Raw genomic sequence first — 26,760 nt, 5'->3', positions numbered from 1 at the left:
GGAGGGATGAAACAGGTGATGGGGACGAAGGAGGGCACCTGTGATGAGCACTGGTGATGTATGGAAGTGTTGAATCACTGTACTGTACACCTGAAGCTGACATACACTGTATGTTAACTAACTGGAATTAAAACAAAACCCCAAAAGGAAAAGAAATAACTGGAAAAGAACTCAAGGGGGTTAGAAGAAAACTTGAAAACGTAACTTAGGAACTTAAATTGATAAGAGACTATAAAACACTGAATCTCTATACAAGAACAGGATGTAAGAAATAGGGAAAAACCAAGAGGTTTTGCAACTAAAAAAATGAGAACTACACTTTTTAAAAACATGTGGCCAGATGGGGAGAAAATTTTGAGTCAAGTGTCAGTAGAACAAAATAAAAAATGATCAGCAATAACAGAGGAAAAATAAGGAAATTAGAGAGCGGGTACATGAGGTCCACCATCTAGCTAATGGGTCTTATTAAAAAAAAGAAAGAAAGAAAGAGAGAGAGAGAAAGAAAGAGAGAAAGAAAGTAATTTCAGGGAAATAAATTATCAAAGATACATTACCAAAAATATTTGCTAGAACAGAACTTGAAGTTTTATATTAAAAGTACCATCATGTGACAAGCACAAAATGAGCAAAAGGTACAATAAAAAGTCAATGTGGTTGACAAATACTTTCAAAAGGAAATTCAGATAAAGGGTTCATTGATACCTGATCATGTTTTTATTTTTTTTCAAAATGGTAAGCCTTCTATTTATAGTAAATTACCTATTTCCTTACATAATTATGCTTAATTATTATTTACATTTTCATTTTGTTTTAAATCATTTTCCTGACTTAGTCAACATGCCACTTTTCTTTAAAACTTAAGTGGCCACTATTTGTTTTGTTTCGTCTTGCTTCTGGTTTTGCCACCCATGTGTTGAGTACAACTGTTCAGGGTCTAGCCATATTTACTTAGGTCCAGTTTTTCATCAGCCAAGTGGTAAAAGTTATTTTCATATTGGGGGAAAATCTTGGAATATACAACATTTGATGCAAAACATCCCTTCCCACGCATTTATTTATGTATTTTTTTCTTCCCTAAAGTATAGTACATGCCTAATTGCCTTCTCCCATGTATTAATTTAATGAAATGCCTCTTCATAAGAATTGCTTGCTAATGATAGGATTTGAGTTGTGGCAAGCAATACGTAGGGTATTTATTTTAAAATAGGGACGACATGTGTATTTATGGGCAAATGGTCCCATTTCCCTTGGAGAGTCACAGATATTTTTTGAAACTTATTTTCTTACAAGTATAAACTTCTTCCTGGGTATAGAGCCATTAAAAGTGAATCTAATTTCTACTCATATTTAACATACCAAATATTTGTACTTATAGTAACTTAGTTTTTGCCAAAGATTGGTAGTCAGTGTGGTCAGAATTCTATAAGCTGTGAATGAGGTGGAGGGGGAGAAAAAAAAGTCTATGTATTTATTTATTTACATATATAACTTTTGATATGTTTATATGAAAAGTTTAATAATTTAAAAAGCCAGCATAGTCAGTTTATACTTTTTTAAAATAGTATAAAGACCAGTGACAGTGACAAAGTGTCTGTTTCTGCCTTGCCTCAAAAGAAAGCACAATTAATCTTGCAGAAGACATTTATTAACCCAGATGATGATTTCACAATGTGGATTCCACCTGATGTAGTTTTCAGTTAATATGTGTTTAATTCTAACCTTGGAGACACTACCTCATGAGAGGTAGACCAACAGCGTGAAAATGACAAAAGACTGTCTGAATATTTTTACTGGGGATGACCGCCATGGGCAGGGCAAAGCCATAATGGTAAGGTCAGTGGTGAGACACTGACTTGGCCAACCTTCACCAACTTAACCAAGCGTGAAAGTGGGTCTCCAGCCAAGTCTGTCATGGTGGGCAAAGGAAATTTGGAGAAGGCTTCACTCTACAGTTGGCTTTGACTGAGCAACAGTTGGTTAGCGCATTGTGTTTATGAGAATAAGACCATGGGCATAATCCCAGACCCATCCAGTTAACATCATTTATTTCCATGACCACCAACTGCACCATTAGCCCTGCCAACAATATTAGAAATGCTCACATTTGGTTACCAGGACAATTGGGCAAGAAACAGCTCAGTACAACTGTACTACTGGATAAAGAGCCTTAGAAGACATGGTCAACATGAACATATTTGCATTTATCTACTTATTTCCATTTTCCCACATGGACTTGATTTAATCATTTTAACTAGAATGTGGATAAGAATGGGCATATAAATGGGCAAGGCAACATTAGAGGTCAATAAATTGATTTTACCGCAGGGACCCAGGGGGAGGGTTCCTGGAATTTAGCGGATGAAATCCCCACATTCTTCCTGCCTAGCTTTTCTAGTTAATGTACAGCTGAGCTAGGGTGTGGGGGAGGATCTAAGTTATCTAGTTAGAGTTAACATTTCCACAATCATGATTTTCAGAAGTGAAACAGTGTGAGTTATGAGAGTATATACTCCAATATTTCTTTTACTCTATTTCCCTGATATTTAAAGCATAAAAGAAAGGTAACTGGAGAAGGTTGATATTAGGCTCATTTCCTTTTTTTTTTTAATTTAAATTCAATTAGCCAACATACAGTACATCATTAGTTTCAGATGTAGTATTCAATAGTTTATCAGTTGCATATATAACCAGGGCTCATCACATCATGTGCCCTCCTTAATGCCCATCACCCAGTTACCCCATCCCCCCACTCACCTCTCCTCTGGCAGCCCTCAGTTTGTTTCCTATAGTTAAGAGTCTCTCATGGCTTTTCTCTATCTTTGATGACTTCCCATTCAGCTTTCCCTCCCTTCCCCTATGATCCTCTGTGCTGTTTCCTATATTCCACACATGAGTGAAACCATATAATTGTCTTTCTCTGATTGACTTATTTCACTCAGCATAATACCCTCTATGTCTATCTATGTTGATGCAAATAGTAAATATTCATCCTTTCTGATGGCTGAGTAATATTCCATTGTGTACATGGACCACATCTTCTTTATCCATTCATCTGTTGATGGACATTTTGGCTACTTCCACAGTCTCACTATCATGGCCATTGCTGCTGTGAACATGGAGACTCCTTTGCAATCAAATTATAAAGTAGCAACTTGCAAGCTGTGAAATTATTGTGGAAGCCATGTGGAGGTGCATGTGAGTTGGGGACAAGAGCTGTTCTCCACTGAACTGTGGTGGTGGTAGAGGTGGTACGGAGGGGTTGTTGCCATGGTGATTAGAGATGGCAGTGGAAATGAGGGTGGTAAGGTTGTTGGTGCTAGAATGGGAGGTGGAGGTGACAATGGAGATGAGGATGAGAGTATTTGGAGACTTATGTAAAGAAGAGTTGGAGGTGGTGAGTGCTGTGGTAGTGTGGACGTCAACGGTCTCCTTAGTTCCAGTAATGTGACAATAGAGTCAGCAGTCCCCCCCACAACTTTTATTCACCTGGTATTCCAGGCTTGTGACCATCAACCCTCTCAATCCTTCTCTCTCCTCCTCCTCTGACTCCCTGAAAGACTTGTCTACCTCATTCATTTTGAGACAAGAATATACTTCTTCATCTAAGTAATTATCTATCTCTCATATTTTTGTCAGACTGTGCAGATTCTAACTTCCTAGAAATTAGTGTCACATATTAAATATTTAAATGCTGTTTTAAATATTTAAATATTGTTTTCACTAGAGAGGAGATGGGAGGAGTTATTGTCTTAATAGCATCCTAAATATGATATTAAGGACACTGTATGTCATTGAAAATTCTGTTATTACAACAACCCGTGGTGATCATAAGATCTGTAGATGCTCTGGGAGAAGGGGCCTGAGCAATAAATAAGACTGGGTTCACAGCAAACAAACAAATAAAACGATAACTGGGAAAAGCAAAAACAAAAACCTAAAAGCCCTCCCAGTTCCCCCGTGTCTTGTCATGACTTCTCCATGGCTAGACTGCTGAGTTAAGGCTTTGCATCCTTATGTCTTCTCAGTAGGGCCAATGCCCTTCAGACAAAGCCATCCAGAAACACAGCAATAGTTCCACAAGGTGGGTCTATTGGAGGAAGAGAGAAGACAGAGCATGGGGAAACATGGGGGTGTTTCAGGAAAAGTGTGCTAGAAAGAACTTATTATAGGATTTAGTTGGGTGACTCACAGAAGGGCTGAAGAAGCAAAACTTTCTAGAAGGCAGGACAACTCCATGTGATTTTTTCAATAAATCTACCTATAAAGAGGGGAGACAAGAACAAAAATAAAGCCCTGGTTGGTGAGGGATTGCTCTATCATTTTAGCCAAGAGAGGGTGGTGTTTGGTATTTTGTGGGTATTTTGTGGATGGCACTGGGAATTTTTAAAAATCTGCACTGAGACAAAAATACAAGGTGTGATGTGGCCTTGTTTTATCTCTCTTGTCAGGGCCTCAGGATGCCCTGGGCTAAGTCTGGTATTCTGTGAGATTGCGAGGTTCGATAGAATGGCGTGGCCTAGGTATGCGTGCCAGGCCAGCTTCTGAAGGTCAAGAAGGTTGCTCCTTCTCTTTCTTTCTCTATGACACACTGGGATTCAGTAGCAGTTTGTATTTCTGCACACAAGAAAGAGTTATTAATTGTTATCATGACCCATCTTCATTTCAAAGTACATTTCTGACTCTAACGATGATACTGATGGTAACTGAAGGCAATAATACTAAAAATACCAACAAAAGAAAGGAGAGGGTTTGAGATCAAAGCAGAGGAGGGGGTAAGGAGAGCACCTCAGTGAGTGCTGAACCGAGCCCCATGAGTGGTCTTATAGTCTCTCATAGGCAGGCACGAGACCATTTGATGTACCCAGTGATGGTGTTACCTGTATTCTCAGCTCAGAACCCACAGCGCCAAAGGTGGAGTAATTTGAGGGGGATAGCACACTATAATAAGCAAGTATCTTCAGTTGGAGTCCCCCAAAGCAAAGGATTCCCATAAAAGTATTTTTTAATTGAGGTATGATTAACATATAACACTATACTAGTTTCATGGGCTTTTTTTTTTTTTTGGAGTTTTGTCTTTGTTTTTGTTTTTGTTGTGTACTTAAGGAGTATTCCCCAGGAAACACCAGTGGGGAACTAAGGAAGTGAGATGGGGAAAGAAAATACCTAAGAGTCGGGTATTCAGTTAAGTCCCACAGAGACCCACCAATAAATAAGTAGGTAAGTAAGTAAGGGGGAGAGGGAGTAAATAAATAAACAAAATTCAAGATCATTAAAAAAAAAAAAAGTTGTCAGAAGGACAAGAGGGTCCATGAAATCCTAAGTAAGGAGGCTCTCCTTGTCCACAGAGTAAGTGCGTGTCTGTGTCCAGTGGCTCTCAGATGTCAGAAGCAGCAGAAGCACCATGAAGTCTTGTTCAACTGAAGTTTCTCATTCAGTAGGTGTGGGGTGGGACTCAAGACTTCTTATCATCTCTAACATGTTCCCAAGAAAGCTGCTGCGCCAAGGGCACCACACTTTATAAAAGGCTGATGGAGCGTGAGTACCGACCTTTGGCCAAGAGACGCAGATGCTGGCTCCCAGGAGAGCAACAAGGGTTGTTGGCACAGATGTAAACCGAGCGGCAAGCCCGGGGTGAGCACAGAACTCTCCAGCATCTGCTCTCTTCTGGGCCCAGGTCTGTCTGCATCCAGATCTGGTATTGTCAGCACTTGTGGTGTACCCCTTCTCGGCTGTGGGTGACATGAAGCCACAGAATAAACTCATAGGATGCCCTATGAGTTAATTGTCATGTCAATGTTAATTGGAGATAGGCAGACTGAATGGACAGGGCATCAGAACGCAGAGCTCATTTACATGAGTAGTTGGAAGTATGTGTTAAGTAAAATTTAAAAATTATCTCTTTGGCTGATACTTTGTGTTTTGCCTTGTGTTAAAACTCTAGGACTGTAGCTGCACATTTTCACTCAAACCAACTACTTTTAGCTGCAAAATGTCGAAAGTACTACAGGCCACTATATTATTCTCTATGCCATAGGTCTCATGCCTTACTTTTAATTTCATATAATCTTTATTCAGTCAAGGTGATTAATTTTTAAATAGATAACCAAACTTAATTTCCCATTTCTGACTTTATAAGATGTATCCTATCACTAAATTTGCAATTCAGAGAAGATGAGTCCATGAAAAATTTGTCCTACGTTTTGAGTTTAAGGAATAGGTCACTGTACTCTAGGACCATAAAAATCTCCATTTGTCCTGTCCAGGTTTAAGCCAACAAGAGGGTTCCTTGTCACCCTGGGCAGAACCACAGGTAAGCAGGAATGTTCTGGAAAGAGTTTAAGACGAAAGTGGATGCCAGTGCAAAGTTTATCTATGTTACCCTTTTTTCCTATGGGCAGTACGAATAATTCTTGTTCTATGCTTGACTCAGACAGTACAAGGGCTTTCCATATGTTTACACACAAATCTCCACTGCACCCAGTGAGGCAAATGCATGAGGGTTTGGCAGAAGTGAAGCCTGTTCCATGCATTTTTCATGAGAGAAATTTCAATAAAGTGAAATAACTTGGTGTCCCAAACACTATGCCAGCAAATGACAAGGAAGGCTGTTTACATTTGGATGGTGCCACCAGAACAGCTTGGGTTTCCTACATTCCAAGGCTTCCAGCCAGCCCTTTCAGTTAATCCATTAAAAAAAAAAAAAAAAAAAAAAAAAAAAAGTTCAATTTAAAAAAAAAAAAAAAACCTGTTTCAGGAACTACCTGGAAAACATGTACCATTAGAAAATTGTATTTAAATGGGATTCCTTGAGAAATAAGTACCATCATACATAAAATTTCAGTTTATACGTGCAGAGTTAGTTGGGACTTGGAGCCAAATTATGTCAATTATTTACTATGTCTCGAACACTGGAACCTTCCCTAGAGTAGAAGCAAATTCTTTTTGTTCTTGAATTTTCTGAACAACGTCTGTTCTTGCGTGCTTACTGAACATTCATGTATCGTCCCGTAAACCTCCAAATGTCCTGAGTGAGCATGGTAAACACTTAAATATAACTGTAAATAGAAGAGATAAGAGGAGTGTACAGTGTCTTCCAATGGCAGCTCCTAATCTTCTGAAAAGAGTGGTGGTTCTCAAAACATGGCCCCAGTCAGCAATATCCACACCCCCGTGAGAGCCTGTTAGAATGAAATGCTAAGGGTCCTGCCCCAGACCCACTAAATCTGCAACTCTGGGTTTGGAGCCCAGCATCATGTGCCTCTAACGAGGTCTCCAGTTGGTTGTAGGACATACCAGAGTTGGAGAACCAGAGACTTGGCAGCTAATAAGAAATGGCTGATGGACAATAGAACGGACAATGGTGTATAACACAGTATGACACCACAGCAGAGATCAGTCTATTTTTGTTTTGTTTTGTTTGTGAAGTGTATGAATAAATAGAAAAGAAAGGAGGGAGAGAGAGCGAGGTGGAGAGAGAGAGCAAGAAAAGGTAAAATGTTAACAGTGCGTTACAGGGGATTTATTTTTGCTATGCGCTTTTTAACATTTTCCAAGATTCATCACTGATTAGGTATTAGCTGTGATTAGAACTGTTACTGAAGAGGATAACTATGTTATGGAAGAGAAAAATGATTTTTCCTTATATTATTGTGGTGCATTTAGAAACTGTGCCCAGCTCCATTGTAATAATGTACCAAGTGAAAAGCATCCCCCATGCAACGCATGGACAAGAGCAGCTCTGCTCTCTTCCAAAGGAGGAAAAACTGTCAGCACAGAGCTCATAACCACATTTTCACCCACTCTCGTGGTAGGTGCTTTCAACTGCTGGAACACAGCTGACTGAAACGCGGGGAAGCCTTGCCTGAAAGGTACCTCTGGTGCGGGACATTTCATGTTCACCTTCCAGATAGGAGTCCCACGTCTCCTTTGCATTGGTTGCAAATGTGGGCATTCATGGCTTCTTTGTTATACCATTTGATCATTGAAACTGTCTTTTTTTTTTTTTTTTTAATGACTGAAATGGTGAATGCTTACTTTTAGGGAACTTTGTGAAGCCACTCTTGGAGAGTGAAAGAGAAAGAAGCCAGAGAGTACCTTCTGAATGTCTGACCTGGTTTTACCCTGGAATTGCCAAGCAATTCAGCAGCAAATGCTGTCCTGCAAAGGGTAAGAGCTTCCTGTTGCTGCTGTAACAAGTAAGGACCGTAAACTTAGTGACTTACAACAACACAAATTTATTCTCTGACATTTCTGGAGATCAAAAGTCCTCATATCAGGAAGCTGGTAGGGCTGCATTCCTTTTGGAGGTTCCAGGGGAAAATCCATTTCCTTGTCTTTTCTAGCTTTGGAGACTACCCACAGTCCTTGGTTTATGGCCTCTTTCAGACATTCTGACCTCTGTCTCCATCCTCATTACTCCTTCTTTGACTTCTTGCCTCCCTTCCAAGGATTTCTGTGATAACATGGCACCCACCCAGATAATCCAGGAGAGCGTCCCCATCCCATCCTTAATCACATGTGTGAAATCCCTTTCACCATGGAAGATAACATATTAACAGGCTCTGGGGGCAGGAGGTGGTTTCATTCTGCCTATCATACAAAGGAAGAAGGTTTTCAATATTGACCTATATTATTCTTTATCCAAATAGCTCTATTTGCAAGAGATAGAGAGACAGAATTCAAGAGTCATGTAAATATTTATCCCTGACAACGACAGGGTCCATGCAATGTGCTGATGAGGTAAACCAAGTTTATGTGGCAAGATTAAGTTGAATTTCCAATTCACTGTGTTTAAAGTAAAAAAAAAAAAAAACGTTATGCATTGTGATTGAACATAATATTAAAATACAGATAAAAGGAAAACAAAACAAAGAAATTGGCAGTCTCTCAGATTTATATACATATTCTTTCCTATTTTAACAAAATTGGACCACAATGCACAGATCTGTTTTACAACTCCTATTTTATTTCTCCCTCATGAAATCTTTTTTGATACCATTATTCATTTACGAAATTCCACAAAATCATAAATTATTGCTCAATTTCTCTAATGTTTTTAGAGACGTAGGTTGCCTTTAATCTTTTAATTTCATGAACAATTTTATGTTGAGCATTCTAGCAGGTCAATATCTGTGCACTTGTCCATGGTTATTTCCACATGGCCGGATATTTTTTAAATACTTACTTCCATAATTGATGATGCCAGGGCCCTAAAATCACACAAAGGCAATAATATAAATACAACCTTTGGAGCCATTCTACTTGTTTTTGAAAGACTTTTCTCCATTCCTTCTTTGGAGACAGAAAGCTCAGAGTCAAGTGTGTTAGGTATAGAACAGAACATCTAGACTTTATTTAAAGAGATGGCAAGTAAGCATATTTGGGATCTAGGTAATTAAACAACCTTCATTTAAAATGTATGGCATGTAATTCTATCTCTGCAGAGAGGGACTTACCTTGCCATGGGCAGAGACAGCTCTCAGTGTTGAATGTAATCCGACAAGGAAATGTGGACGAATCCAGGGCAGAAACTGGAGAGCTAGCAAAAAGAGTGGGTTGGCTGAAGGCCAAATGCAACTTTGTTAAAAGAAAATATCTGCAGGGTGATTTTTTCAAAATGGAAGTAGATGCTCATCAGTGTCGTCCAATCATGAGATGCTCCTACTGCCCTGCTGATTTTACATACGTGGAAGAAAGAACATGTTTTCTTTGACACTGAAGTTTGTTACCAAATACTGAGACCTTAGAGAGCCCGTGGATGACATTGAGAAGTTTTGGTATACAACCAGTAATGGCTAATTTTATTGAGCAATCACTGCATTCCAGAAACGATGTTCAATGCTTGTATATAATATTACAAGGACTCCTCACAACATTTAAAAAGGAGATATCCCCATTCTGCCAACGTGAAACTGAGGCTGGAAAATTCAGTCAAGATTTAGAACTTGACAATGATCATAGAGTTAATTAGAGATAGAGATCATACGGTTGGCTCAGGTCTGAAACACACCAAAATCTATCATCTCAACATGCTCATTTGGCTTCAGGAAAATAAAAGGGAAAAGTGCCTCGAAAGGAGGATTTCAAAATTAAGTCAATGTTGAAGTAATTTTTTAAAAATGTTTAAGTAATGACAATATACTCATGATATAAAATTAAAGGAAACAAGCCAATGTCTACATTTTTACATAATGTGAAATCAATTTTTAAATTGAGATGAAATTCTGCAAAAGATAAATTCACGTGTGAGTGTATGTATGTGTACATATATATATGTAGTCTTAAATTTATTATAAAATAAAGTCTTAAATTACTTAAGTTTAACTCATCATCCTATTTCTATTTTCTATAATGAAGATAATATATTTTATAAATTGTTTTTATGACAGAATGTATAAACATTTATTTAAAAAAAAAAAAAGAAGAGAAAGAAAACTGAAAGGATAGGCCCACTCAAAGCTTTCTTGAATCTTCCATAAAACAAGATACACAAAAGAGAATGATATTTTTTTCTTATCAATATTGCAGGTACAGTGTTACACAAAAATGCATTCTGTGCTATATTTGGTTTGTGAGACCAATATATTCGCAATCTATTCTAAGGAAAAATTGTGACAAGTTAGTCCAGGATACACGTTTTTCTCCTGAAAACCATAGTAAATATGCACATGCAAGAATGTAACATATCCCGACATATTGCAGAAGTCGGCAAAGCTTTCGAATCCTGCTATCAGTGAGTTTAATTACCAAATATTTCATAATAGTAAACAGATATCAAGACCTGATTCTTCCCACTTTCATCATTATAAATACTGCAATTGCCAATGCCTGAAAACATGGTAGTTTGAATCAAACCATAACAGACCATGGGATCTAGAAAATGTCTGGGGGGACTAGAAATAGCACGATAATTTGAAGTCCTGGGCTTTCCTTGAGACAGAGACTGCCTCTGAACATTATATTGGTCTCAGTTTGGGGACTGAAAATCACCTGTAATGAATTCAATGCAGTTTCTTTAATCTGTGAACTCATAGAGTTAATGCAGGTGAGGTTATTTGTTTTCAATGAGCCATTTAATATAATGAAGGAGGGTTTTTGTAATCCCTAATTAATTCTTGCCCCTTAGCCCCCCAATTGATTAATAACCCAAGGGAGCCAACAGTCAGCCTCCTCCCCTTCCACATAATTGCTACTCTAGTAGGAATGTCACATTCAAAATCACCATCATTAAAATAATAACAAATCTGAGTAGATGATGGTGGCATTCATGAGTCAAATGAGTTTCAATTCTTATTGATTAATGGTTGAAAGGACCATCATAAGGGCTGCAAATCTACTTGGAATAAATGCAGGAGTGGAGAAGGGAGCTGTGGGTTTTAGTGAGACTCCTTCGACTATCCAAACAAGTATTTCTTTTTTTAGTGAACAGAATATAATACAGGACTGTGCAAGATGACTGCCTACTATATTAACTCAGACAAATGCATAACAAATCACTATTCTGTAGCGCAAAGGCACACCTCATAGACTCCTGTTTCTTTCTTTCCTTTTTTTTTTTTTCTTTCCTTGGGGCCTGGATATAAGACCACAGCCATCTAAATAATCCTCCAGAAATAAACCAATGAAATTGTGAGTCTGACAACAGACAGAGCATTATACCTGCAGCTGGTAAATGTTTCCATAGTCCAACCACCTTTCCAGTAAAAATTTTATCCCGGGGGAAAGTCAGCAACTAAGATTTTAACTACTTTTCTGCAATAGAAAAGTTAGGAGCAATGGAGACTTCATAAATTTCATTATTTATGGCCTTTATTTTCTTAGAGAATTACCCACCCATCAAGTATATTGTGAAAATACTACTACGGTATTACTCTATTCCCATATAAATAATTTTTTTTAAATTTAGGCGATTAAACTATGAGACTACCTCATAAGAAGGTGCATAATTCCAAAACCATTTTATTGTTTTCTGTATTATTTGGTATGTTTGTAATTGTTGAATGAGCATTTCAATTACATGAATATCGGGAGACTAAGAATGTTCGTAAATGTCTTGGCCAATTACTTGGATTGTGATCCTCCACTGACTGGCCTGTTCTGTTTTTGTGGGTTTCCTTGAAGTTAGAATGCTTAATTCTTGCATCCTACCTGTTCTTTCCATAGAAATAGTATTTGTTTTTGCACAACCTTTGAACTCATGAACATATTTCTAGTAGATACTGGGCTAATACAGGGGTATGACCTAGTGAATTTAGTCTCTGCTACCAGGCGATCTGCCATGGTGTTGGAAAGAAAGGACATTTCCAATAAAGAGTGACTCCCAGAACTCTGGTGAGAAGGTAGTACCAATCATTAAAAGAAAATTTGCATTACTTATTAAAACTTGCAATATGTGAACCCTTTTACCTAACATACTGGTTCCAGGAATCCATCCGTATATATTCTTGTGTGGTAAAGATAATGTGTATATTTATGCTTGCCACAATATTAACAACATTATTGGAAATAACAAAGAAGGGCAATATATGAAAGGATTAACAAAAGGAAAACATTTGTAATTTTTTTCTTGCCCTGAATTCTTCCAAGAAACATAGCCTTGGAGATGGCTTGCCTCTAGGTTTGTTTGGGAAATCGATCTGAATGAATGGAAGTGGAAACACAGGAATGATGTGATGGAAAAGGAGAGGGGACATACCAATTGTAAGGCATGTTATCGATCCTGCATTTCCAGATGGTAATGATTTCCCACTACATATCAATCTTGTTTGAGGACCTTTGGAAGAAATGTGTAGAGTTTACCTTGCTGTTATTTCCTGAGGGTTAGAACCTGATATTTGTTGCCTCCAGACCTCATGAGTCTCTCTGTAGAGTCCCAGCTTCCTTGCACCTTCACATTTATCTCATTGTAAGAATTTCTGAACAATTGCCACAGATATCCCAAATGGGGGCAGGGAAATCAAAGACCAGAAAGGGAAGGTCATGCGGTGGAGCCAAGGAGATGCCAGATTCAGCCTGTGAACCAGAAGCGCACATGAAACATTGTATCAGCTGCATCACAGAAATTGTATATGGCCATTCTCCTTAAGGCAGCATGTTATATGATGAGCACTTGGTGTTCTACAAAACTGATGAGTTATTGAACACTACACATGAAACTAATGATGTACTCTATGTTGGCTAATTGGGTTTAAATTAAAAAAAAAAAAGTATCAGTCTTTCAATTTTGTCTTTGACCCTTCAGTTCCTCAGATGTGTATTATTTTATTTCCAAATATTTGGGATTTCCCAGATATCTTTCCATTGTTGATGTTTAGTTTAATCGTGCTGTGGACAGAAAACAAGCTTCGCATGACTTTAACACCTTGTTTAGTGGCCAAAAATGTGGCCTGTCCATGTTCCCTTGAATGTGTATTCTGTGTTGTAGTGGGTGGAAAGGTCTCAGATGTCAGTGAGGTCAAGTAGGCTGATGGTGCTATTCAGGACCTCTATGTCTTAATAGGTCATCTGACTAATTTGTCATGAAATCCTGAAAGAGGACGCTAAAGTTTCCAACCTAATCGTGGATATACCTCTTTCTCCTGTTCTATCGGTTTTTTGCATTATGTATTTTGAAAACGTTATGTATTTTGAGAAATATACATGTTTAAATTATGTCCTTGATGAATAAACATCCTTACCAATTTGTCATGTTTCCTTATTATTTCTGGTAATTTTCCTTTTATGAAACCTGATTTATCTGATATGAGTAGCCATTCCAGCTTTGTTTTGATTATGGTGTGATTCCTTTTACTTTAGACCATCCGCGATTTATACTTACAGTGGCTTTCTCATGAGCTATATAGAGTTGGGTCTTACTTTTTTTCCCACTTAGATAATCTCTGCCTTTTAATCCATACTCTTTGAATAATTCTCAGTTGTTATCTCTTCACATCCTGCCTTCTCTCTCTTCTGGATCTTTCCTTGAGTGTGTGTTAGGCCATCTGATCCTGTCCCACAGTTCTTGAATTACCTACATAGCTTTTCCCTTTCTACATTTTACATTTCTGTTTGTTTAGTGTCTATTAACCCATCTTCAGGTTCACTAATTCTTTCCCTGGAGGTGTCAGGTTGGTTATAAAAGAAAGCACAGCTATGACAATCCTGTAAATAAAATATGTCCTCAATGCTTTAGGGCAAAACAAGTTTTGGGTATCTTCCCTATTCACTTCTGTTAAGATCCTGGAAATATAGAATCACTAACCCAATCCTTGGAAGCATCTGGAAGTGTCCCTGCAAAGAGGAATTACTTTACAATCAAAGATACTTCATTGAATTGTCAAGGATATTTGCCAATAAATATTGTAAGTTTTGGTGTTAAGATTTACTTTTTGTTATGTGAACACAGCCTCTGTTTGACATGTCTTAAAAAGAGCGGCCCACATCCTTATAAATGTTGATATGGCATAAATGAGAGGCAGCTGAAGACTTTCCGGCTGCTTCCGTGATGTTGAGCCATTAGTATGGATACATGAAAAGGTAAGTATTCAAAATGCTGCCCCAGAGGCTTATTTTTTTTTCACATGCCTTGATTGTACTGTAACTTTGTTTCTACCTGTACCTTCACCCATTTCATAGTTCCATATCTGTTGATGTTATTCATTTTTGACATTCTTTCTTTTAATGAATTAAATATTACCAGTCTGATGGCTATTGTTTTGGGGTAAACTAAAAACATGCCTGTTATGAACACACTTGATTTATTACAGCCCACAAAACAATTATGATAAAAGATGGCCTTCATTACCATAATCCTCACCTTTCAGCAGCTTCAAATGCCTTTTGGGGAAAAAAAACCAAAAAACTAGGAGTAAATAAATAATGAAGTAATTTTCCTTTGGGTTTTGAAAAAAGATAAGCTTTCATTAAGTTCACATTTCACACTTTCTCATGTTTCTTCTTCTTATACCTGTTTACATGTTTGTGAGAAGGCAGTCTAGGGCTTTGGGGTAGAATACTTACCTATGGAAAATTTTTCTCTGTGCAAATCCATATGGCCTAGTTAATATAATTATTGAGCTAAATCTGTGTACTTACTCTAGGAAATTCAAGGCTTTCCTAGGAATTCCATTTGCAAGCGTGTTTCTGTGTCCTGTGGACATAAAAGATAGAATTTAGAAGTGTCACCAAGCCTGTTAAACAACCCAGTTTGGACACAACAATACCTTGAAACATATGTATTCTGAGCCAAGTAGATGTAGGTACGGACTCTGAGCTACGTTGGCAACAACTCGTGAGATCTAAGAATTCCATTCTAGGTAGAAAGTTGTGAAAGAGCTTTCCCAAGTTATTTCTGAAAAGATAATGAAAATTATTCTGAGGGGATTATTTTTATGATATTAATATACCATCCTGATGGCACTGGGAGTTAGTGTAAGGACACTCAAATTGTTTTTTTTATAAACATGAGAGGAGAAAGGCTACACACAAAAATAAAATCTTCAGGATACAGTGACGTGGCTTTGCAACACCTGTTGGTGCCCCAGGTAGGGCACCATTTCTATATGAAGCTTTGCAACATAATATTCTTCCTTTATTCCAGTTTTTGAGTAGCAAATAACTCCAAATGTAGTGGCTGAAAACAATGATCATTTATTTGTACATGTGCTGGGAGAGAGAGGATGCTGGCATCTCTCTCTTTTTTATAAGGACATCAGTCCTCATGAACCAGCCTTCATAACCCAATGAGGCTAAATCTATTTACCTCTCAAATGCCCCATTTCTACATGCCATCACATGGGAGTTAGCTCTTCAGTGTGAATTTTGGGGTGACACAAGTTGGTCTGTCTATAAGAGATATTGATCTGTTATTTTCTTATAATTATCTTTATTTGGCTTGAGTATCAAGACAGCTGCTGGGCTCATAAAATGTGGTAAAGTCTCATAAAGTGTGAGGTATGGTCTCCCTTTTATTTATTTTCATGTATAATATATATTCTGTCTTTCTTTCTTTTTTAAAGATTTTATTTACTTATTTGAGAGCAAGAGAGAGAGCACAAGCAGGGGAGAGGGGCAGAAGGAGAGGGAGAAGCTGACTCCCTGCTGAGCAGGGACCCAGATGCAGGACTTGATCCCAGGACCTTGGATCAGACCTGAGTGGAAGGCAAGCACTTGACCAACTGAGTCACCCAGGTGCCCTATATTATTTCTTTCTTAAGGGTTCTGCAGAATTTACCAATTAACCTGTCTATGACTTTCTCTCCCTCTCCATATATATATATATATAATTTTTGAGTGTTTTAAACTACAAATTCCACTTGTCCTTTCTGAAATTTGACCTTAGTTTTGGGCAATTCTAATTCAATAGACAGAGTTTTATGTTTCAACTGGGACCAGTTTCTGAAATCCTCTTTCTTCCCACCCACCACCATCTCTCACCCTAAATAGACCCTATGAAAATTGGTATTTGCAAACTATGTATAAGACTCAATGGAATTCACTGATCAGGACCCTCTATACTATAACCCAAACAATGCACATACACAGTGGGGAGGGAGTGACTATTGTATTGGGATGACAGGACTTTCTCTCCATCACTTCCACCAGAAACCAGCATCAAGGACTCTTCCTGGGACTTCGCCCCACATTTGATGAGCAGAATACACTTAATGTCATCATTGTTTGCTGGATCCCTGAGAGATTTACTCAAAGGAAGCTCAGAGAAAGAGAGAATGGGGGAATTTTCAGGAAACTAATTAGCTTTAAGAACCTCAGCTTTCCTCTTCAATTGACCTTGCCACACGTGATCAGACCAGCAGAATATCTGCATAAACTTTATTTGCTGGGGTGGATTCGGGACACATAGTATATTTTCTTTTGGAGTATGTGTGAGTATAGGTATAAAGGGATGCACTTTTCCCTAACACTTTGTGTCCCGAGGCTTCAAAATGCCTGAACAAAATGTAGTCTTTCTTTCTAAAGAAATTGATTTATATGGATGCCTTTTTACGACACCCTACAGTATTCGTAAAGTGAAATAAATATGTTCTAAATCCTGCAGCTCTAACTGTGTGATCCCTCCTGCCATTATTTTAGTCTACAGAAATTAGACTGGTAACTAAGTATTTGACTGCACAGTCATGAGGCACGTACTTTCATACTTGACCCTGTATACATTTGTGTTGGTTTTGTCTTTTGAAGATATATTTAAGGCTGACAGATTCTTCTATACCATGTGAACACACATAGATAACAAATATATTCTTTAACTGAATAGTTTCTATTTCTTATGTCTTTATTATTCCCAATAACTAGCTTAGCAGTTTTTCTGCTTTTCTTTCCCTGAATAGATGTGGTCTTTTTGTCTTATAAGATATGGTCATTCTGGTAACATTCTGGGATGATGTAGAGAATAAGGAGGCATTGAAGTGTAGCTCTTAAGTTATTTGAACACATAAAGACAACAGTTTAATCATTTTGAAGTAGATTTTGGAGTATTCTTAATTGAAAGGCTTTCCTCATCATTGGAAACTTCATGGTCAGTGGGGAGTGAAAATATGAAATAAAGAAGGAAAAAAACAACAGCCAAACTATCTAGTTAAATGTCAGATTGGTCCTATTTCACACACTTTAATCGAAGACTTCTTTATAGTTATAGTTAATAAAAATGTTATTTTTTATCTGTTTTAATGGTAACTGGGTGGGCTTTTTATTTTGAGAAAGTAACACATTAAAATCTTGAGTAAAATTTAAGCAGAAATAAACAGACATAATTTTATCTTTCCCAGCAGTATTCTAAGGACTGTTAACTCCCGGAGAGTGTGAATACCTATAGTACACACAAAAAATTATGGATAATCCAAAGGTAATATCATAATGTAGCAGACACTTACAGGGCTTAGTCTTCAAATCGCCTTTTCTCTCTTCTCTTCCTTAGTAATTTGAATTTGGTTTCCGGGGTGGCTGGGTGGCTCAGTCGGTGAAGCATCTGCCTTCAGCTCATATCATGATCTCAGGGTCCTGGGATCAAGCCCCATATCAGGCTCTCTGTTCAGCAGGGAGTCTACTTCTCCCTCTGCCCCTCCCCCTCACTCATGCCCTCTCGCTTTCTCTTTCTCTCTCTCAAAAATAAATTTTAAAAAACCTTGAATTTCATTTCCACAACAACTAAAGTAATAATTACACCATTTATGATAGACACAGGCTAGAATTCAATCCCTGCCTTCTGACTCTAAAGTTTTTTCAACACTCACGTATGATACTTACATGAACTGATAGTAATTTAAAGCCCCATATTTTACACATTGTCTCTGGCTTTTTATACATAGCGGAACAGTGTATTGTCCCAATAATTATTCAAATGTAAGTAGATATCTCAGTACCATATTTACATGGAGAAATATAAATTATATAAACCCACATGCCCTTTAAAATATGCTTTCACTTACATTTGGGGGTTACTTTGTGAAAATAAAATAACTGTTGATTTATGGGTCTTAATAAGGGTCCGATCCTTTCTTATAATAGAAGTGTTATTTATGTTGTTCCAGTTAAGACAGAAAAGTTTCTCCATGGGGGAGGAAGCCATTGATTTCCCTTTGGGGGTCCTAAAAGTGATTTTCTATTTCACAAGCTAGAAAGGAGACCCCTTTGTACTCTGCTTTATGCAGCCAAAGCTTATCTTTTCTTCAAAACCCACTCAATCCCTTTATGATTTGTGCCCATGAATCTTTCCCTGACCTCTTCAACTCGTGATCTCATGCTGCTCTGAGCTAACAGCACCGACTCTCCTTTCTACAATGGTATCAGGGAACACATGATAGAAGCAGATAGCGATTCTCCCAGAATAGGGAAACTGAGGCACACGCAGTGAAAGAATTGAAAAAGTCTTAAAGGTTATGCATTGCTTGATTACAGATTTAGAGTGGCTTTTTTAAAAGGGGACAAAAACTGATTCAAGCAAAAGATGCTGTCTCATGGATAAGTCTAGACTCTTGGAGGACAGTGATCCAACATGGAATTCATGCTAAGTCATTTGTGCTTCTCGAGAATAGAAAAACAGATTTTAGGGCTATCATCATGGAGTAAACAGGTAGGTATATGATGACATTAGCAGACAAAGAGAAATTCCAGTGTATGATATCCGAACTTTTCCACTGAGTTCCTCTTTGTTATTACTGTCGTTTTTAATTAGTTTAAAAAATATTTTTTTTAATTTATTCGAGTGTACATACTATAAATGTTGAGAATTCGTTAACTTTTGATTAACTCAGCAACCTCAAAGCTCAAGGTGACCTATACCACCAATTGCATTTCTTTAGGGTTCAGACCCTAATACCACCCATCTCCCTGCTCATGGGTTGGCTGTGGGTCCACAGAACCTGACGCAGAGCAGCTGGACTTGGCTTCATGGTTTGAGTTGGGTTCAAGTTGACCCCACAGGTTTCTTTCCTGTTCTATTCCTGGTGGACTTCAGGCATGCTTGGGAAAACCAAATCACAGAAGTGTGTTCTAAGTGTCTCTGTGTGTTTGATGTTGGCTGCGGTTCCATCGCCAAAAACAAGTCAGATAGTCATAGGTCCAAGCCCCATAGCAGAGGCTGAGGTAAGTGTCTCTGTGGGAGGCTTTGCGGTCATAGCTATAGTTACTCTAGAGGAGTGAAGAACTGACAAGAAGAATTGAATCCAAAAAAAAAAAAAAAAGAATTGAATCCATCACATAACGTTAACAACAGTACCAAAGGCGTATAAGAAACATCAGTTATTTCCCCATCGCTCTCCTTCCAAGCACCTAATTCTGCTATCCAAGAGATAAATATTTTCTATTGTTTTTGGTGTTTACCTTTATCCATCTACCCCATCTGTCTGTCTATTGGTCTACCATCCATCCAATAATTCAGTAAATAATTTTATGTTTCTGTGTAATGTAATTTGGTATTAGTAGATAGTTATCAATTTGAAGCATTCTCCAATTCCTTTAACAGTTAAATAAGAGTTTGGCCTTGTTGAACACTCATCCATTTTTCCCTTCTCCCATGATATCAATATAATTCATCATAATTTGGGGGTTTAATCCGTTACCAGTGTTTACATGATGGTATTGATGTAATTCACTGCTTACATAATACTTTTTTATTTCCTATAATCCCTTTGTACCTATTTCTATTTTTCAATGTTCCAAAAGACATTGACAAGTGTTTTGACCCTGTCACTAATTTTTCCTGGTGTTCAAGCAAAGATTCCAGCACTCTACAAATTACACTCCCTGCCCCCAACAAAGCAACTCAGAGTCATCCTCCCTTCCTCTCCCCCGGACCACCACAGCTTTGTATCCTTCTCTCTAGACTGATGCTGTCTACTCCTCATGCAAACCCATTAACCTTTCTTTACTTCTCCACTTGAAATACTACTAGTAATCAATATTCTATTCATATTCAAAGTTTCTGTTGAAAAATCAAATTTTAGATTCTTAGCCGGTGGTCTGGTTTATTTCTCAAGGAAGTTTTTAGTGTATCCATTTTATTCTTTTATATTTGAATCTCACAGCAATATACCTATTGCTGATTACTGTTTTAATTAGTGCCTTTTTCAAAGTGAAGACTAATTTTCAAGTCTGGGATATTGACTTTTTATTATTATTATTACTATTCATTTATTTCATCCCCTCCCTGAATCTTCCAGAGTTCCTTATTTTTATTATCTCTTCTCTCCTACTTTTCATCTTTTTTCTTTGTTTGCTCTCTGGATGAAATGCTCTGTATTACTCTGGCCAAAGTCACCATTGCCTCTTGCCTAAATTAATATAACGCTCTCTCAACAAATTTTCCCACCTTTACCCTTGTTTCATTGTTGCCCCAGGCTCAACGTAGCAACCTTTTAAAAATTGTCAGAGGGGCGCTTGGGTGGCTCAGTGGGTTAAAACCTCTGCTTTCGGCTCAGGTCCTGATCCCAGGGTCCTGGGATAGAGCCCCGCATCGGGCTCTCTGCTCAGCAGAGAGCCTGCTTCCTCCTCTCTCTCTGCCTGCCTCTCAGCCTACCTGTGATCTCTGTCTGTCAAATAAATAAATAAATCTTTAAAAAAAATAAAAAAAATTTTTAAAAATTAAAAAAATAAAAATTGTCAGAATATTCTCCACCCTAGACTTCGCAGTGCTTTTTATTCTGAATTTCAGAGGTAGGAGGAGTTAACATCTTTACAACAACCTACAGAATCCTTCTTGCTCTAGAACGTCATTAACCCTGTCTGGCTTTCTTACTTTTCTCTCTTGCTCTCAGTCCATCCTAGACATACCAACTGTTTTGCTAGTTCTCTGACTGAGAGCTTGTCTTAATGGAAAGAAAAAATGAGCCCCCCCTTAAAAAAAAAAGTGAGCCACAGATGAAAGCCACATGTGTGGCTTTAAATTTTTTAGTACCCAATTAAAAAAATAATAATGAAAAGTAAGTGACATTAATTTTAATAATATATTTAACTGAACCTAATGTGTTTAGAATTTATCATTTTAATATGGGGTCAAACATTTTTAAATTATTAATGAGAAAATTTTATATTCGGTCCCCAAAGACGGATGCATATTTTACATTTATAGCACCATTCAATCAGATCAGCACTTGATCTATAACTGTCCTTCAGAGATGTCCCAAATGGAGGCAAGAGGACAGGCTCTGCATTAGGCCAGTCCTTGTATATGGACCACCCCTGAGGGAAGTCTAGAGGAGCTCCCTTCCACGGAGGGCAATGCCCGAGAGAGAGAGACCTAGCTGTGAGTTTTCAGCAGACAACAGCACTGAACCATTAAAGTCCTTGAGTCTGGAGGGAGGGTCTGAGCCACGCACCAGAGGATATAAAATAAAAAGTAAGATGTAATAAAAATTAAAAATAAAGATGCAGCAGGCAGGCCTTTTAAAAACACACATTTATTTGCAAGTTGTCTCTCTCTCTTTTTTTTAAGATTTTTATTTATTTATTTGACAGACAGAGATCACAAGTAGGCAGAGAGGCAGGCAGAGAGAGAGGGAGGAAGCAGGCTCCCTGCCGAGCAGAGAGCCCGATGTAGGGCTCGATCCCAGGACCCCGGGATCATGACCTGAGCTGAAGGCAGAGGCTTTAACCCACTGAGCCACCCAGGTGCCCCACAAGTGTCTCTTTTAAAAAAAAATCTCAGACACATTATTAATTGAAAAACAAGGATTGCTCATTACTATTAGGGGTCAAGAGGTCAGTAATTTGAGCACAAGTATCTAAATAATTCCAGCCCCGCACCAGAGGATGTAAAATAAAAAGCAAGATGTAATAAAAATTAAAAATAAAGATGTAGCAGGCAGGCCTTTTAAAAACACACATTTATTTGCAAGTGTCTCTTTTTAAAAAAATCTCAGACATACTATTAATTGAAAAACAAGGATTACTCATTACTATTAGGGGTCAAGAGTTTTAGTAGGTCAGTAATTTGAGCACAAGTATCTAAATAATTTCAGGTTTAAAACCTAGATCAAAACATCCAAAGAAAGAAATATATATAAAGTTACATTACTATATATGGGACAATCCCAATTTATGGTGAGAGATAAATTCTAACCATATGGTAAAAATCTCCTCCAATATTTTTTATGAAGTTATGATGAGATTAAAAGAACATCTTAGCTCTTCTTTCTGATAAAGCTGTTTAGGAGAAATTAAATTGAAGAAGTATTGGTAAAAATCCTGCTAATGTACCAAAGTCAGGAAGAATGAGTCTGAGACTTACAGCCAAGATATGACTAGGGATTGATACTGAATGCTTCAAATGGGTTTCCTTTTGTATCCTGGACCAGAAGCATTTGCAACAATCTGTGAAAGAGATACACCAGGCAGAAAGTCCAGTGGACAGTGAGGTTTTTTCTTGATCAGGCAGAGGTTGTCAGTGATATTTCAGGCAGCGGCCCCAGAAAGGGTATCAGGCATAGACATATTGTGCCCAGGGACTGAAGGCAGGCAGAACAGAACAGACTTTATTGATAGCTGTCCCCAGCAAGGCAGCTTCCCCAAGCACACAGAGATAAAATGGTACTGCTGGAAATGCTAACTTGTCCACACTTTGTATTGCTGAAGTGGTAATGAAAATGCATATCTCTTCTATCTGTTCCTATTAGCTTTGGCTGCCCAGCAGAAGATCCAAGTAAGTGTGGCTTAAAGGAGGTGTGCTAAGGAAAAATTACCGAAAATCAAGAAGGAGAGATAGAATTAGACTCGACTTGATTTTGAGAAGACACTGGGGAATAAGGAGCACAAATAATAATCAAAATAGAATAATATCCTTGAGTAATGGAACTGGGTCTGCAGAATGCATAGATGAACTCAACACCAGGGAAAATCAATTGATATAGAACCAGTAGATGCCAACCACCTTAAAAAAATAAAGAACTTGAAAATGGCAAGTAAACAATGGAAATAAAACAAAATTTGTTACCAGCAAAGGAAGAAGAAATCAGACTGCCTTCAGATGCCTCGTGAGCATTAAACATAAGAATGCAATGGGAGATTTGAAGGAAATGAGTTATTATTAATGATTTTCATTTCCAAACAGGTATTTTAATCATGAAGTAGGAGTCAAACATGAAGAGAAAGAGTACTCATGTCCTTTCTCTAAAAGTGTTCATTGACGTGTTCTTCAGCTAACTGGATCCAAAAAAACAAAACAAAACAAAACAAAACAAAAAAACCAAAAAGCTCAAAAGTGAGCGTTTCTAAAATAACATTAGTAGAAAACACAAAAAACATGTAAACTAGTTATGAGAAATCAAGTACAAAAAGTATGATTATTTTTAAAAAAGCAACTAGTTGGGGAGCCCAGGTGGCTCAGTCAATTCAGTGTTTGACACTTGATCTCAGCTCAGGTCTTGATCTGAGGGTCACGTCCTGGGTTGGGCTCCTCTCTGGTCATGGAGCCAATTAAAAAAAAAAAAAAAACGCAACTAATTATCATAAGAACAGATATGTGATGTTAAATGGTGATCATAAGCAGGTTCTAAGAATCCAGATCATATCCCCAAAAGTGAGGGACTGAGATTTATAGAAGTAAATAAAATATGCTAATTTGTAAAATATGCTAAATATGCTAGTATTAAATAGGGTGGGGCCAACAAATACAATTTTATCACTGACATCGGTAAAGAGAAAATACTAAGTTCAAGTGTGTGTATGTGTGTGTGTGTGTTTGCCAAAAAATAAAAGGTGAGCATTTTTAACATTAAGGAAAACATTGCTTGTTCAAAAACTTGAGATAAATACCTATGCTGAAAAAGTAAAAAAGACAAAACCATAAGAGTGAAATTAATAAAACTTGATATCCAACTAACAAAATTATTGGTGATGACAATAAATATAAATGAGTTAAAACTCCTTTATTAAAAGATAAAAACTCTTATAAATCAAAAATGCAATCCAGAAACTTGCAAGATATGAGGTAGTATGGAAATTTGGATTTGTAAAAATCTCCTCTACAAAAATAATAAAATAAGATTTATGAAGTAATGGTAGCAAAGAAGATATCATGAATGGTGAAACAAACTAAAGGCCTTTAGCCAAACATAAATAATAAAAATCAGTTTTTGCTATTTTTTATATTCTATATAAAGGTGTAAAACAAATTGGACCAAATCAAAAGATGTCCCACTTAAGCAGGAGCAGAAAAGAGCCAAGTGAGATATTTTTAAAAATTGTACTGCTAGGGGTGCCTGGGTGGCTCAGTGGGTTAAGTCTCTCTGCCTTCGGCTCAAGTCATGATCTCAGGGTCCTGGGATTGAGCCCCGCATCAGATGTTGGGTTTGAAGAGGAATTAAAACAAATTATTAAACTTCTGCCAACACGCAGGCAAATCATGCTCTTTTCTGCCACACAAACACGAAAAGTTGAGGACTTGGCAAGGATTTCTTTGAAAAAGGAGCCATTGTATTTTGGTGTTGATAACGATAAAGCTAATGCAACAGTGGATGGTCTTGAGCAGGGCTATGTTGTTTGTCCCCCGGAAAAGAGATTCCTCCTACTCTTTACATTCCTTAAAAAGAACCAGAAGAAGAAACTGACAGTCTTCTTTTCATTCTGTAAGTCCGTGAAATACCACTATGAGTTGCTGAACTACATCGATTTGCCTGTCTTGGCCATTCATGGAAGGCAGAAGCAAAATAAGTGTACAACCACATTCTTCCAGCTCTGCCACGCAGATTCAGGGATATTATCATGTACTGACGTGGCAGCGAGAGGGCTGGATATTCCTGAAGTCGACAGGATTATTCAGTATGACCCTCCAGATGACCCCAAGGAACATATTCATCGCGTGGGAAGAATAGCCAGGGGCCTAAACGGGAGAGGGCATGCCTTGCTCATTTTACGCCCTGAAGAATTGGGTTTCCTTCATTACTTGAAGCAATCCAAGGTTCCATTAAGTGAATTTCAGTTTTCCTGGTCCAAAATTTCTGACATTCAGTCTCAGCTTGAAAAATTGATTGCAAAGAACTATTTCCTTCATAAGTCAGCCCAGGAAGCATATAAGTCCTACATTCGAGCATATGACTCCCACTCTCTGAAACAGATCTTCAAAGTTAATAACTTAAATTTGCCTCAGGTTGCTCTTTCGTTTGGTTTCAAGGTGCCTCCTTTTGTTGATCTGAACGTGAATAGCAATGACGGCAAGCTTAAAAAGAGAGGAGGTGGTGGTGGCTTTGGCTACCAGAAAGCCAAAAAAGTTGAGAAATCCAAAATCTTCAAACACATTAGCAAGAAGTCCTCCGACAGCTGGCAGTTCTCCCACTGAAGACACACCTTCCTTTTGTCTCAAATAGCTTTGTCCTGAAATGGATTCCCCCCCCCTTTCTCTAACAAAGGAATTGTAGCTTCAGGATTGGGACTGATGGAACCGGGGTATGAGTTGACGGTTTCAAGCTCCAGGCACTTCCAGGAGATAACCCTCTTATTTGGGGATGTAAAACAGAGTTCAATTTTTCTAGGTTGTTCAAGAGCAAAACAAGGGATCTTTTGGATTTTGTTGGGCAACAGAGTATTTTAGATCTTTTGCCTCCAAATTTGTCATTGTTTTAGGGGGCAGGGTATTTTTTGTTTTTTGTTTTTTATTTAAAATCAAGTAATTAACATAAAATATATACTGGTTTCAGAGGCGGAGTTAGGTGATTCATCAGTGTTCTATATACCCAGTGCTCATTACATCACGTGCCCTCCTTAATGTCCATCACTCAGTTCAGCCTACCTTAGAAGGCAGCGACCTGGTACACTGGGGGTGGTAATGCAGAAAATTATCTCAGTATTTTTTGTTTTTGTTTTTGGTATTTTTTTGTTTTGGTTGTTTCTTGGAACTTAACCGTAGTTCTTGACCTCCCCTGAAAATGCTGCTGTGGCTAGGAAGCATGTTACATTAAAGGTGGCTTTGGTTTTTGTATACTCCAGATTTTAAAGCAGTGAGCCTTTCTTATTTTTTTCTTTTAAGAGCCCACAGGGTAGGTTATTTGTCATCGTTATTTGAATAAAGCACCCTTTGCAGTCCTAACATTTGTTGGAAACAGTGGGAACCTGAGATTTTTGAGCCTCATTTACACCAATATATGTGTAATAATCTGTTATTCTCCCTTTAATAACTTAGCAAATATCTTTTTGCAAAAGGCACATAATGATGATACCACTCATTCAACTTTGTTCCAAGTGGTTTGGATTTTGTTGAACCCTTCTAACTCTGCAAAGTATTCAGGGAGGCAGAACATTTTTTGAGGAAAAATTGCCCCTTCCAGATCTGTGAAA

General features: G+C 37.8%; 1 protein-coding gene across 1 annotated transcript; it reads left to right on the top strand.

The window, feature by feature from the left end:
• The first annotated feature begins 3,280 nt into the window (after positions 1-3,280).
• On the top strand, positions 3,281-25,765 carry LOC125087555 (ATP-dependent RNA helicase DDX18-like). Its single transcript, XM_047707992.1, has 5 exons — positions 3,281-3,439; positions 5,439-5,608; positions 6,264-6,310; positions 8,041-8,166; positions 24,771-25,765. The coding sequence occupies exons 1-5, from the start codon at positions 3,281-3,283 to the stop codon at positions 25,763-25,765; spliced, it is 1,497 nt and encodes a 498-aa protein (XP_047563948.1).
• Positions 25,766-26,760: the final 995 nt, after the last annotated feature.

The sequence above is a fragment of the Lutra lutra genome, chromosome 16 (genome assembly GCF_902655055.1).
Source record: "Lutra lutra chromosome 16, mLutLut1.2, whole genome shotgun sequence".
In the NCBI taxonomy this organism is placed as follows: domain Eukaryota; kingdom Metazoa; phylum Chordata; class Mammalia; order Carnivora; family Mustelidae; genus Lutra; species Lutra lutra.
This window is presented reverse-complemented; position numbering and strand designations above follow the sequence as displayed.